The sequence below is a fragment of the Rhipicephalus microplus genome, chromosome 2, assembly GCF_043290135.1.
Source record: "Rhipicephalus microplus isolate Deutch F79 chromosome 2, USDA_Rmic, whole genome shotgun sequence".
NCBI lineage: Eukaryota > Metazoa > Arthropoda > Arachnida > Ixodida > Ixodidae > Rhipicephalus > Rhipicephalus microplus.
In genome coordinates, this window is record NC_134701.1 from 67,743,681 (window position 1) to 67,756,554 (window position 12,874).

Genomic DNA, 12,874 nt, shown 5'->3' on the forward strand with positions numbered 1-12,874 from the left:
GGAACGACAACGCAAGCGTCAGGCGGAGAAGGGCGATGAAGGCCGGCGTCAAGACGCCGCTCGCAATCGTCAACGGCGAGTGGACGTTCCCGAAGCCATTCCAGCCAGTGAACGCTCCGCGCGGGAGAGGGTGCGAGCCCTGGACTTTGTTCGTCCGGACGCGTCGTGAAGTGTAAATAAATAAGACTTCGTATATAATGTATCTGTGTACAAATGCTTCATGACAAACAACACTTAAATTCATTAATTACACTTCAATCATCATCATCAGTAATAAAACTCCCAAGCATTTCGCCGAGGGTGAACATGGTTAAGTGCGAATGCACGGGGTGATGCTATGAGGGTGAGTAAAGTTAAAATCCGTTGGCATTCGCCAGTGAGTTAACGTTAACTCCCCCGTGTGATCAAATTGCGATTCCCAGAAACCATTACACCATAAAGGCACCATAGTGTGATTATTAAATATAATAGTGCGAAATAATAAATACCCCTCATAGCATCACCCCGTGCATTCGCACTTAACCATGTTCAACCTCGGGGAAATGCTTGGGAATTTTTTTCCTTAAATATATTTTGGTTGGAGTTCTCATTCCTTCAGTTTCTATCCAAAACAGACAGGCTTATGTCGAATGTTCACCTTTGATTCCTGTCGTACATTATATCCTCGCTGCTCCGATAAACCCCTTCACACCGAAACATTTAGAGAAGCAATGACAGGTGCGCAACCGTAAACAGCCCCTCTTCCTTCTTGGATGCTTATAGCTCTTGTGTGCGTGTGTGCGGGGGGTGGGGGGCAGAAAGAGGAGTACTGAAAGAAAAAAAAATGTTGCATCTTGTTTTTTTATTTGTTGCAGCAGGTAGCTAACGACCTAGTCATTATTTTTCTTTTGAGGAAGCAGCATACAATACAACACAATCATGTCCACCTAAAAAGACGCAAACACAGGCGCTGTATTGCAACTGATGAGATATTGTCGAAAGACTCAGCTTATGCAGGATAACACGTACATGGGCACTAACCACAGGTCCTTCCTATGAAGACAAGTTTTTCTTGCAGTGTTTTGCAGGAAGACTTGATGAATAATGAACCATGAATGCACCTTACCTGATACGAAACTCGGGTCAGGTAACAGACTTTTTAAAGAACGCGACCCTTTCAAGTCATGGTTCTCAGATTTTCTACTGACAAAAATTTTATATTACAGCATTCCGCACAATGACCAAATTACAAGCGTGGGCGAATGTAAATACCAGCATAGTATCACCAAATTTCAAAATAGCGCAGGTATTTACAGGAGCCAATTCATATGGTACTTATTGTATTTAGTGCTATCAGCGCGCATGTGCCTGTCGCGGAAATTGCATGTAGTGTTAAGTTTCTCTTTAATACCCCTGTCACACGGGCACTTAAAAGTCTTTGAAGTAAGCGGTCTTTTTCCGAAAAGGAGTTCCTGACAGCAGACACACGGCACAGAGCGAACTCCTTTTCAGAAGCGGTCTTTTTCGTAAACGGCGTTCGTCGATCTCTTTTACGGCTCCGAATGAGTAGCCTCGAAACGAGTGGGCGCCAGCATTTTTCGAGTGGTGGGAAAAAAAGAGCGAATGCTTATTTTTCTGTCACCAAAACTCTTTGTAAAAACAAATTTCATATCCTGCAGAAGGTGTAATGAACTCTTTTAATGGTTATTTCCTTTTCTACTCTCGTAAGCAGCTACAGCGCGTCGGCAATATCACGTGGTGACGCTCGGTCTTGCGCTGTTTTATCCTCTCCTTGGCGGCTTTTGCAGCGTCTGCCTCGCTTTCCAGAGCGAGAAGGCAGGCCGTGAGGCTTGCGATCTTCGCTTTTTTCTCCCGTACGGTAGCCCATAACGTGTCGAGAGCAGTCGAGAGCAGCGAAAAACAAATACGGTAAATAAAAGCACAGTGGTGCCAGACGGACTTGTGTACGTCGCTAGTTATGGGAATGCTTCCTTATCTAGTGCAAAAAACATTCACATTGGTGTTTCTTCATCTCTTATTCTTAAATTTATTTGAAGAAAGGAGCAGTGCAACAAGTCTTTAATTTGTACATCGTGATACATCGTTTAATTTTCATTGCTTCTCTTTCAACTGCTAGCACCACGCTTTCGCTAGCGTCTTCGAACGAACACACTAAAAGGAGATCGTTGCTGCCGTGTGTCTGCGCCGCAAACACCTCTTTGTTAAAAGTCTTTCAACTTCGTAAAAGACCGCTTACCTAAAAGACTTTTTGCGCGCCCGTGTGTGACACAGTTATAATATGAATAGAGGCAGTAGAAAGAAATAACTTGTTTTTGTATGTTGAAAGCTATTATATATATATATATATATATATATATATATATATATATATATATATATATATATATATATATATATATATATATATATATATATATATATATATATAGGTTGCTTGGCAATTGCAATTCTTTCACATGTGTTTTTCAATGGTGCTCCTTCGACGTTTATTGTATGAGCCGGACCAAGTCGACGCTCATTTTCAGTCCAAGTGCGTCTGTTTCAGAAACATTTGGCGAGTCTATTAGTCCGAGTGAGTCCGCTGGAGGAACGTTTTGATCAGTCTGAGTATGAGTGGGTATACTTGAAGAAATTATTAGTGGATCCGGCTGACAAAAACATCGGTGAGTCTGAGTCTGAGTTTAAATAGAGAGAAATTTCTTTAGTCTCAGTCCGAGTGAGTCCAAAGCAAAATATTTTTATATATGATTTCGTTACACCGACCCTACAGACAACAGCATAGAGGCTTTCACTTGCCGTCTTCGCGCTCGCGATGATCAAGAGTTGCAATTTGGAACATCTGTGCACTGGGCCCTAGTGCATAAACCGGGTTTTCTGCAGAACACCAAAGTCTAGATGGTGATTGTCTACAAGTCCTTCAATTAGCATAAGTGGTCTCTTACAATTGTGCTTTACTTTTCCAAGTGTGTCAGGCGTATAGTCTTCTATGCAGCACCCTAGCATAGGTTTAATTGAAGGACTCATTGAAGAAGCGATCCAAACTAGTTTTCTTTTTGTACCAGCACCAAATAGCACATCGGCACTACTGCCGCGTGCTCCACATAGCACCACTCAGTTAATAGACGAACGCCATGATGAAAAATAGCAATGGGCAAAGTGCATGGTTTAGCCCAACACCCTCAAGACTAGAGGGTTTCGTTACACCGGCCGTACAGACAACAGCATAGAGGCTTTCACTTGCCGTCTTCGCGCTCGCGATGATCAAGAGTTGCAATTTGAAACATCTGTGCACCGGGCCCCAGTGCATAAACCGGGTTTTCAGCAAAATATGTCGCTTCTTTCAATCAAAATATGCCAGAGGGAAAATTTCTGGTGATCGAATGCTTGGTAGTATGTAGGAAATCCTGTCACTGAGTTGATATGGCTTATCGTACACCATTCTATAGAAGCGGCAGTGGGGCTTAACACTCATCAACCATGGAAAAGCGCAGACAGAGAACAAGTACTCCCACGTGCGAACTTAGTTTAAAAAATATTGGAGTGATTTCCTTTTTTTTTTTGGAGTATCATTTCCAGAAGTCATGCGCGACGAATAAATATTTGTAGTACTTTAACCCAAATATATGCGAGTAACAACCGCCTCATACCTTGGCTATATAATGAAAATATACTAGAATTACAAGACTTTCAAAAAAGAAAAGTTATCGCATACACTGCACGCCTTTTTATAGTATAGATGCACGTTAGCTACGTCATTGCGACCACTACCAATTCCCTCTCGGAGTGAAACTGTGCGTGCTTATGTGCGTGTGTCTGTAGAAGATGTTAAAACCGGCCTCCTTGGCTGGGCGCCGCTTGGACGCGGGGGACGATTGCAGCTAAGCCTACCCTGATTTGTTCCGGATCAACGCTCTCGAGGTGCGCCAAAAGTGGCGACAACACAAAAGTCATACTTCGAATTCTTTAGGGCTGTTGGCTCCCCTCGTCAAAAACTCTTTGGACACGCCTGACTGGCTGACGGCCTAGGAAGAGCTGTTTGAAATCGAGGCTGCTTGATTTGTTCGACGTGCCAAGAGACGCGCTGAACAATTAGCCGAGAGCTTGGGATCCCTCGTCAGGTATGTTTCCCACACTCTGTGGTGCTTGCAAGTCTTCCATTCTTACAAGCCCTAGCCTGCCTAGCGCAGCAGACCCTATTCTGCACATGCGATGCAATGTTACTGCACTGTGATGTGTTGTGCGTATTATTGCACTGTGACCTACGTTATGTTTCACTCTCGCCGTGTGACAAACTGAACGTGCACCTTCTCTCTTTCCTGGGTTGAAAATAAGGCAGTGTTTGACTCTCTCTCTCTTTCTCCCTCTCTCGTTTTTTTAATCCTTATTCGCTGCTCCCTGCGCTCCCTGCTGGGCTTCAGAAATTAAGCACCTTCTTGTAACCACTACCCCCCCTCCCCCCTCCCCCCCATTTAGCGGACGGAGATGAAGACGGCAATTTGTTCGGACTGCCCTGAACTGAATTGACATGCAGTCTGTCAGTTTACAGTGATCTGTAAGGCGGCTTTCCTGTAAGGTTTGTTTTTCAACCAAAAACTCTCGTTCACGGACTGCTTTTATTTCTCATTTTAGCACGCGAGTACAACAAAATGTCACCTCTCCAAATTCCAGCGAAGGCACGTGAGCACAACAAGATCTAAAAAAAAAAGGAATGGCAAAAACGAAATGAGCGAGAAAAGCAGCCTGTGAACGTGAGTTCTTGGTTGAAAAACTAACCTTACAGAAAATCTGCCTAGCAGATATATTGCAAACTGTCAACTGTTTTCTCCTGCAGATAATTTTAGGAAGACCAGGGCTTAAAACGCGAGCACCGAGATGCTCTGAACCATCCCTGAGAAGCTCCCATCACGCTTCCGTGATGCTACCATCAACATATAGCTACCTTTAGTGTGAAAATGGTGTATGTAAACGTTCCTGTTATCAGCCCCGGCTACTCTGCTCGACTTGTACCCGAGACTTGGCTAGCTCCTTCGAATACATCACGAGCAAGCAAAAGGGCACGGAGTTGTACAGGCGAAGATGTGCGACATCACATCGCTTTTATTACATGACATATTCGTTCTCCGCTGCATTCGCCCGCTCGTGTCCGCAGATAACGTTCCAGTTTTATAGCGACGACACACCGTTTATTGCAGTCACGTCATTGAATATCAATTAAACAAAGGTTGCATTATTTATTTGCAAATTACTTCACCATAAAGTATGGTGAAGTAATTTATTACTTAGCCACCTGAGGAGCTTTCTAACTTGACTAACTTTTTTATTAAGACTTGAATATAAAGTTAAGATTTATTTGGTTAATTCTGAGCATTACCTTCGCAACAGAAGTACATCACCGCTGGCCACAACAATTATTATTCATCTTTCACAGAGCCAGTAGGTGCGTTCAAGTTACGTGATGAAAACATGTTTGCTGGACTACGTCATAGATGACATGTCGCTCAAGTGTCTGTCTCCGCATTATTGACGAATCCAGCCGTCTTTTTAAACTTTTTGCAGGCAAGTTTTAAAAATTTTTTTTGTTCTTTTTAAAACTGGTGGCCTCAGACAAGCTTATTACGCCTCTGCTCACCACTTATATAGCGTTGTTACACGCGGCGCCTGGGCCGACGGGGGAGAGCGGTGTTCTTTGTTCGTCAAACAAGTCACCGAAGGGCTGCCAGCCTGCTGTCCGCCGTGTTTTGTCCATCTTAGCCGGGAAGTAAGGTGGCATTCCGACACCACAAGACGTTCGACGTGACGACCACAGTAGTTTCTTGGTGTCACAGGTGCAGTGTGGTGGCCACGCCCCAATCAAAGACAACTTGAGCGAGTGTGAGCGGCACCGTCAGAAATGGTGTTTGTCCCCCGTGATTCAACAGCGCATTCTGGACCCATTCCCTGATTTAGTCAAAACGCACACTTTATAATGAGCCACACAGCTCATTCGCAAGAGATCTCTCGCCCTGTCTGTTCAGAATGTAATAAATCTTCTGTTAAGTTTGCCATCCTACTCCTGAGTGCACATGCGTTTTCTTTTCTGTCTCTCTACACCCCCTTTCTTGCCCCTATTTCTCCGCCCCCATTGCTGGGCAGCCAACCGGATGCCAAGATCTGGTTAAACCCCCAGCCTTCCTTTCTCTCTTTTGCCATCTTACTGCCTTGGCATCTTCATCCCCGATATCTGATGCCTGAATTAAAAGGCATCAAATATTTTCTGCAGCATGTTGAGACGCTCCATATGAGTGGTCATCCTCGAAAATTATCAACTTTAACACCACGGACAGGTGATGATATACCCTGAGTAGGTTCGAGGATGTGTTATGCCTCGACGCTTCTAATCTCCATTAAAGTTTTCCCTTTCAATTTCATCCTTCGGGGCTTTGTGTAGTTCTTCACCTAACGCGCTGCATTCGTGCTGCATTGTTACCACTTCATTTCTTCTGTGTATACGCCCTGTTTCGGGCACGATCATAGGCTGCCATCTTGGACTGATTATGATGCCGTTTTGCATCCATATGAATATTCGAATAGTGCTACGGTGAACTCGCACGCATCAACACGCTGGGCCAGTACATTTAACGTTGTATGACCAAAATCATTGCTGATTACGACATAGAAAACCAGCAAAAAAGTGCCCGCAGCTTCCCTCGGGGGAACACTGAGGAGGATGCGGAGCATATAATTGGTTAACGGGGTGTTAAAGTGCGACTTACTTGGGTCGATGGCTAAATTGGTTAACGTGGTTGTGAAATGGGGTGTTAAATTGCGACTTACTTGGGTCGATGGCTAAATTGGTTAACGTGGTTGTAGGAGGGGGTGTTAAATGAGTGAACACGTACACACGTATGCGAAAGGGCGGCGCTGGTCGAAGGGACGTCGATCATTGTGTTTGTGGATTCGTTGGAATTCATTTCACCGCGACCTTGGACGTCGACGCGCCGTACAAACCAACCGACGAGCGGCAACTGAGCGAGCGAGCGCCGACCTTGAGTATATATACAGCTCGACGGCGCATGCACTGTCAGCTGTTGAATGTTCTCGAAGCGCGACGCCACATGCGCGTCCACTGGAGAATCAGGAGAATTGTAGATGTCGAACGCGGTGTGTAGAGGAGGAAGGGTGCACAGATGGTGGAGGAGTGAAGCGCGCGCGGTGTGTAGAGGAGGAAGGGATGCACAGATGGTCGAAGAGTGGGCGACGGCGCAACGGCGCATGCGCGCGCGTCAGCTGTCGAATGTTCGAGAAGCGGTGCGGACGGCGCACTACAAGGCGCGAGTATAAGATGCTTCCGCATCTAAAATTGATTTTAAGCCTAAGATGGCAGCGTCTATGCATTACTGTAACTGTTACATTTATTTTTTTGTCAATTTGTCCAATGTTAATAGGGAGTTTTAGTGCTGGGTACGCATTCTCTTGGGGTCTTGCGGGCTTGGGAGCGTGCGGCGTTGCGTGCCCAACCCATACCCAACCGGAATTCCTTTTAGTTGGCACCACGGTGGCACGCACGCAAACGCAAGCCGCACGAAGGTCACACGCGCTCGCAGCGCTATAGCGTCTTGTCGCGTAAGTATTATTTAGGTATTTTTATGATTTAAAATGTTAAATTAAACATACATAGTGATCAGGACACTTTTTATTGTGTACAGTATCCTGGTATACGCAAAAAAGTGAAAAGACAAAGTTAATGTAACGGCAGTGTCGACATCTTGTGACAATTCGTGCAACCACAGTCATGAACATGTTAGCTTACGCGTAATGTTTCTGAGGTGAAAATGAATAAAATTGTTACTCATTTGTAATATTGTCGCTGCGCAGTTTTTGCACCAGATGTACCATGCACAATGTTTCTGCAATAACAAAAGTGTGGTTGTCTGTTTCACTATGACCTCGCTAGATGGCGCCACCTAGTCAGCTGGTCGGGAGATGGCAAATTTTTAGTTCTATGTTCCAGGCCATTCTAGCTGTGGAAATCTGGCTGAAACCGTGTAATCGCTATAAGTGATCGCACTTTGGCTTATTTTAACTCGACGGCAAGAGTATCCGCAGTGCGGATACCGTGAATTTTCGCGAAGGTGGACCTTACAAGGCGGCCGATCCATGCTGTCCGAGATTTCGCGACTTTGTGCCATGCTATTCGTATAGTGGCTAGCCACTATAATATTTGCGCTTAAAACTTAAAAGTCAAAGTGGTGGCTCAGGCCAGCCTCAGCTTTGCTCGCCATCAAGGTAACATGATGCGCCAGCATGTGCGCCACGGCAGCTTATCTCCGCTAGGAGGCCAGTGGTGGCAGCGTTGTTTATGGGTGGTGGTGGTAGTGGTTAGAAAGAAGAGGAAAAAGGCACCTAATTTCTGTCAGCCTTCAGGCGACACGGCGCAGTGCCTTATAGGGTTGGGGGGAAGGAGGGATAAAAAGAATAGAAGGAAAATAGACGGAGAAGAAGACAGCCAGCGAGAGGAAAAAGAAGGAGATAGAAAGATTGAGCACGGTCACTGGAGTCCGAGGACGGGGCGCACCTGCGAGAGCTCCTTTCGGCGTCGGTGGATGGCGTAGAACAAGTCCAGTAAATCAGAGCTGCACTGTCGTCGGAGGTGGAAGGTCGTCGGCGGCAGGAGATGACGTAGGGCGAGTCCAGTCGGCCAGAGCCACGCTGACGCGGGAGATCGCAAGCGCGCGGAGCGCGCGAGCGCACGACCGGTCAGCTCGAAATCCAGCAAGCGAGCCGAATCTTGTTTATGGCCGCACAGACGCATCGCCCCAGCGATCTTGCGACGCATCTCTTTGGGGCTTCGCGCATGCGCAATACCGCCGCCCCATCGTCCTACGTACGCAAGCCGCCTGCGTACCCAGCACTAAAACTCCCTAATATGTCATTTCATGCAGCGGCCGCCGAACTTGTGCCGCTGTTCATAGTGGTACTCTCGGTCTCTAAAGCTGGATGAAGATAACTAAGAAGCCTCTTTTTACTGGCTACATAAATGTGAAACGAAGCTATAAATCAAGATGAAAAAGAAAAAGACAAATCACTGAAAATTTGGTACTGGTGCATAAATGGCGCGCTGATTGCGCCGATCACGGAGGAAGGAAAGGTGGCGCCTATGAAAAACGTCGGTGGTGGCGGCGGTGGCGCGCCGATCAGTTCGCGTCGACGGCTAGACAAAAAACTTTTGGTGGCGGCGCGCCAACCAGTCGGCGCACACCTCTAACTAGCCATGGAGGAAGGAAAGTGTACTAGCTAAGCATTTTTCACCTGCGGCCCATAGGGGCGCGTCAGTCGAGAGTTAGTTGAGACCTGCAATTGATTTGCACACCACTGTTTTGGAGGCTATGCAAAGTGTTGCATTGTTGCACCGTCCGCCACAGGTGACGCGAGCGACCGACAACAGTCTGTGTGTGTGTGTGTTTGTATGTGTGTGACACTTTTTGTTTTTTTTCTGTCTTTCTTGTTTTTTCTCAAGTCCTATTTTTTTTCTTTTTTTTTTTGATTGAAGCAGTTGAGAGCTGCCTACCCGTCACAAAGGGCAGAACCACATTGTATCATCATCATCATTCTAAAGTGAAGGAGAGAAAGGCGTTGGCAGCTGTCTTTCTTCTCATGCAGCAGCCATTTAAATGGCGGCGGTGGTAGTAGTTAGAAGATGAGAAAACGCACCTAATTTCTGCAATCCGGTCGGGAGCACGGCGCCGTGCCTAAATAGAGGAGGCGTTTGGCTTGCAAAAGTTGAGAGCCGCTCTTGCTGACGTCACAGAGATAGCCGCTCTCGCCTAGTAACGTTGGTGCGGAGTGAGTGTGCGGCTAGCGCGTGTAACGGCAGCCGAAGAGGAGGTGGAAGTGAGCTTTCGTTTTTATCTTCAGCGTGGGTGTACGCCACAGATTCAAGGTTGTACGCTCTACTACTCGGCAGCCTTGAAGTTCGCGTTATCGTCGAAGCCAATTTTTAAGCGCGACCGGGATTATCCCCCGTCAGTTGCAGCTCGCCATCCTCAACGACAAGAAGCTGAGCAAGGTGATTTAGCGCGACGTTCCTAGCCCTGCATCAGCTGGCGAGCTTCGCCAAGCTGCGAATTAGCCCAAATTGAGCATTTGCGCCAGGTGAGCGCAATGTGTTCGTGTATTACGGCACAGAAGTGGGCAGCGAACTATCCGTCGCACTGAACGCTTAGTCATTCATTTGTGCTACCAAACGTGTGTCGGAAGCCTTGGTTAGGGTTAGGTGCGACTTCGCACCGGCGCAAACTGGATATTTCGATGGTATTTTTTAACCGACAGCATGCTTAACGCGCCGAAGCCCTTTGTTGGTATAATTTTCGAAGTTCGAAAACAGTTTTCAGAGAGGATGGCGCACGCTGAGCTGTGAATTCGACGACCGTTCGAACAGACGGAGGTGGCCTGACACTTCGACACAGTTCATGTTTTTTAACGCGGAGTTCATTTTCATGTGCTGTTAAGGGTATTTTGTCATATATGTTGTAAACGTAATCTTGCGTTAGTCAGTGCGTGTGGGCTACAAAAGCCCTTCAGGTGATAACTTCAATTCGGCCTCTCGGCTAAATTTGCTTTAAAAATCTGACGCAATTTTATCAGTCACAGTTCGGAGAGCCGCGCACTTTTGATTAACCATGTTCGTGACATCATTGTAAGCTGAATATGCCGAATTGTCAAAAGGCACTTGTAGCCTGTGTAAGGCTGTCAGCTTTGTTAAAGTTCCTGTGCATGAGTACTATTGTCAGTGCATAGTTTAGAACAGACACATGCCTCCGCGGCTGTAATTTATTGCAGAATGCCTTGTTTTGTTTTGTTGCACACAACTTCTCAGGGAAGTGCTCCCATAATATATGAGTAGCAATACTGCAGCGTGTCCCCACTACTTCATGCTGGCTGGAGCATGAATGTAATACCATGCAGCAAGTAAGGCTTCTGTTCTCCTAGCAATCCTGTGCTGATTTGTCATGTTGGGCCACTTGAAATTTTGCGGTAGTTTAGTTGGTTTGACATGTGACAGCAGCTCGCATGGATTGGATGTTATTTTGGCCTTAAAGAACGTGAGGCCAAGTTCATTTTAAAGTAGTTGCATGTAAACACAGCGTGTTGGCAAAATTTGATTATTAATTTCCAAATTACCATTTTTACACTGTGGTGGCAGCTTGTCTTGCTTTGTGAGCGCTGCCGCGGTGGTGGCTGAAGTACTCGGCTGCTGACCCGCAGGTCGCGGGATCGTGTCCCGGCTGCGGCGGCTGCATTTCCGATGGAGGCGGAAATGTTGTAGGCCTGTGAGCTGAGATATGGATGCACGTTACCCCAGGTGTTCGAAATTTTCGGAGCTCTTCACTACGGTCTCTCATGATCAATCATATGGTGGTTTTGGGACGTTAAACCCCACATATCAATCAATCGTGTCTTGGCTTTGTGAGGAAGGTCAATAATGTGTTTGTCATGTTTGCTCTATAGCTTTGACAAAATAGGACACACACACACACACACACATATATATATATATATATATATATATATATATATATATATATATATATATATATATATATATATGGATATACATTTTTGTGTATGTGTAATAGTCTAGTTCTGTGAGGTTACTTACACTATTGAGATTTAGTGCCACTGGCTAGGTTGCGATGAAAATTAATGCTCCTTTTGTTCCACAGCAAGTAGTATTCTAGTGACACTGCATTTGCGATCAGTTTGACTCCCCTCAGTGAGGGGGCAACTCTGCAAAAAGAATAATTGAACAGACCATTAAACCTCTACGAGAGTTGCAATGTGTGCTTTGTTGGTGGTGCATTTAAAAGAACTTTTGTAGCGCTCTGTCCTCTCGGTCTATCCCTTCCTGCTTCGGTATTTCGCATCAGGCTACAAATATTAAACATCCCTCTCCTTGTTTAGTCTAGTAGTGTTTGCTCCATGTTCTGGCCCCTTTGGCAGCTTAGTGGTGCCATGTGTTATTCATTCTAATACTGGCATTGAACAAACAAATAAAATAATTGAGTCTACAAATCCTCGCAAACAAATTGACCCTTCACTGTATGTTTTTTAAATACTAGTACATGCTGTCTTGCAGCAAATCACTTTACAAAAGCCCCAACATTCATTCTGCACATCATCGGTCAATCATTTACATACTCACTTGAAGCTTTCTTAAATGTAAAGCAATATTCTTAGTCCTTTTGTATAAACTGTAAACATGTGCTAGTGAGCTATTGGAATGCTTTATTGAAAATTTTTTTTGTTTGAATACTGGTGACAAATTGATTTTCTCATTAGTCCCTACGTAGTTTACGTTGCATTTCATTTTGTTCACATGTCATGTTCATTTCTGTTCCCAATCTTGTCTGTGTACTTGGTCTTAACTGGCAACTGGTATTTTTTTGTTGGTTGAGCTGTTATGCTAATGAAGCTCAATTGGTTCCAGCAGGAAACCATGGCGACCTACACATTCCGGCAAGAACCGTTGACCACTTGCCCATACAACCCAGCCCATCAGGTCAAACGTGGACGACTGCAGATCCACATCACGAAATGTCGAAAGGTGAGAACTTGCTTCAATGAACTGCACGCCCACCCTGTAAACTGTGCAATTTTCGAATGTCTGTAAATGTTTACTGCCGATTAGTAGGTTATCCTTAGCTAATCTTGCAGTGAATGCAAGGCTACGCACACACACACATCAACGTAGGCATCGAAACACTTCCCTTTAAACAGTGCTAAAAAAAGAAAAAAAGTTTTTCAAATTAAAAGCTTTCTATTTGGGACCAGGTTATTTGGAGGGGCAAAAGTTGGCAACCCTTTGTAGTCTTGTTCATTCTTCCTAGTAAACGTT

At 45.4% G+C, this 12,874-nt stretch overlaps 1 protein-coding gene across 18 annotated transcripts in view; it reads left to right on the forward strand.

Annotated features, from left to right (window-relative positions):
* The first annotated feature begins 9,612 nt into the window (after positions 1–9,612).
* LOC119170849 (uncharacterized) overlaps positions 9,613–12,874 on the forward strand; it is a 101,234-nt gene continuing 97,972 nt past the window's right edge. For 4 of the 18 annotated variants that reach the window (XR_012893696.1, XR_012893699.1, XM_075886541.1 and 1 more), the window contains exons 1-3: positions 9,620–9,870; positions 10,856–10,947; positions 12,467–12,583. Coding sequence is in view for 14 of the 18 variants with exons in the window: in XM_075886541.1 (XP_075742656.1) it covers positions 10,939–10,947; positions 12,467–12,583 (126 nt within the window). In the remaining 4 variants the exon portion in view is untranslated. Of the gene's footprint in view, positions 10,132–10,855; positions 10,948–12,466; positions 12,584–12,874 lie in introns of those variants that run through there. The other 14 variants (XR_012893697.1, XM_075886552.1, XR_012893698.1 and 11 more) reach the window with 13 other exon arrangements.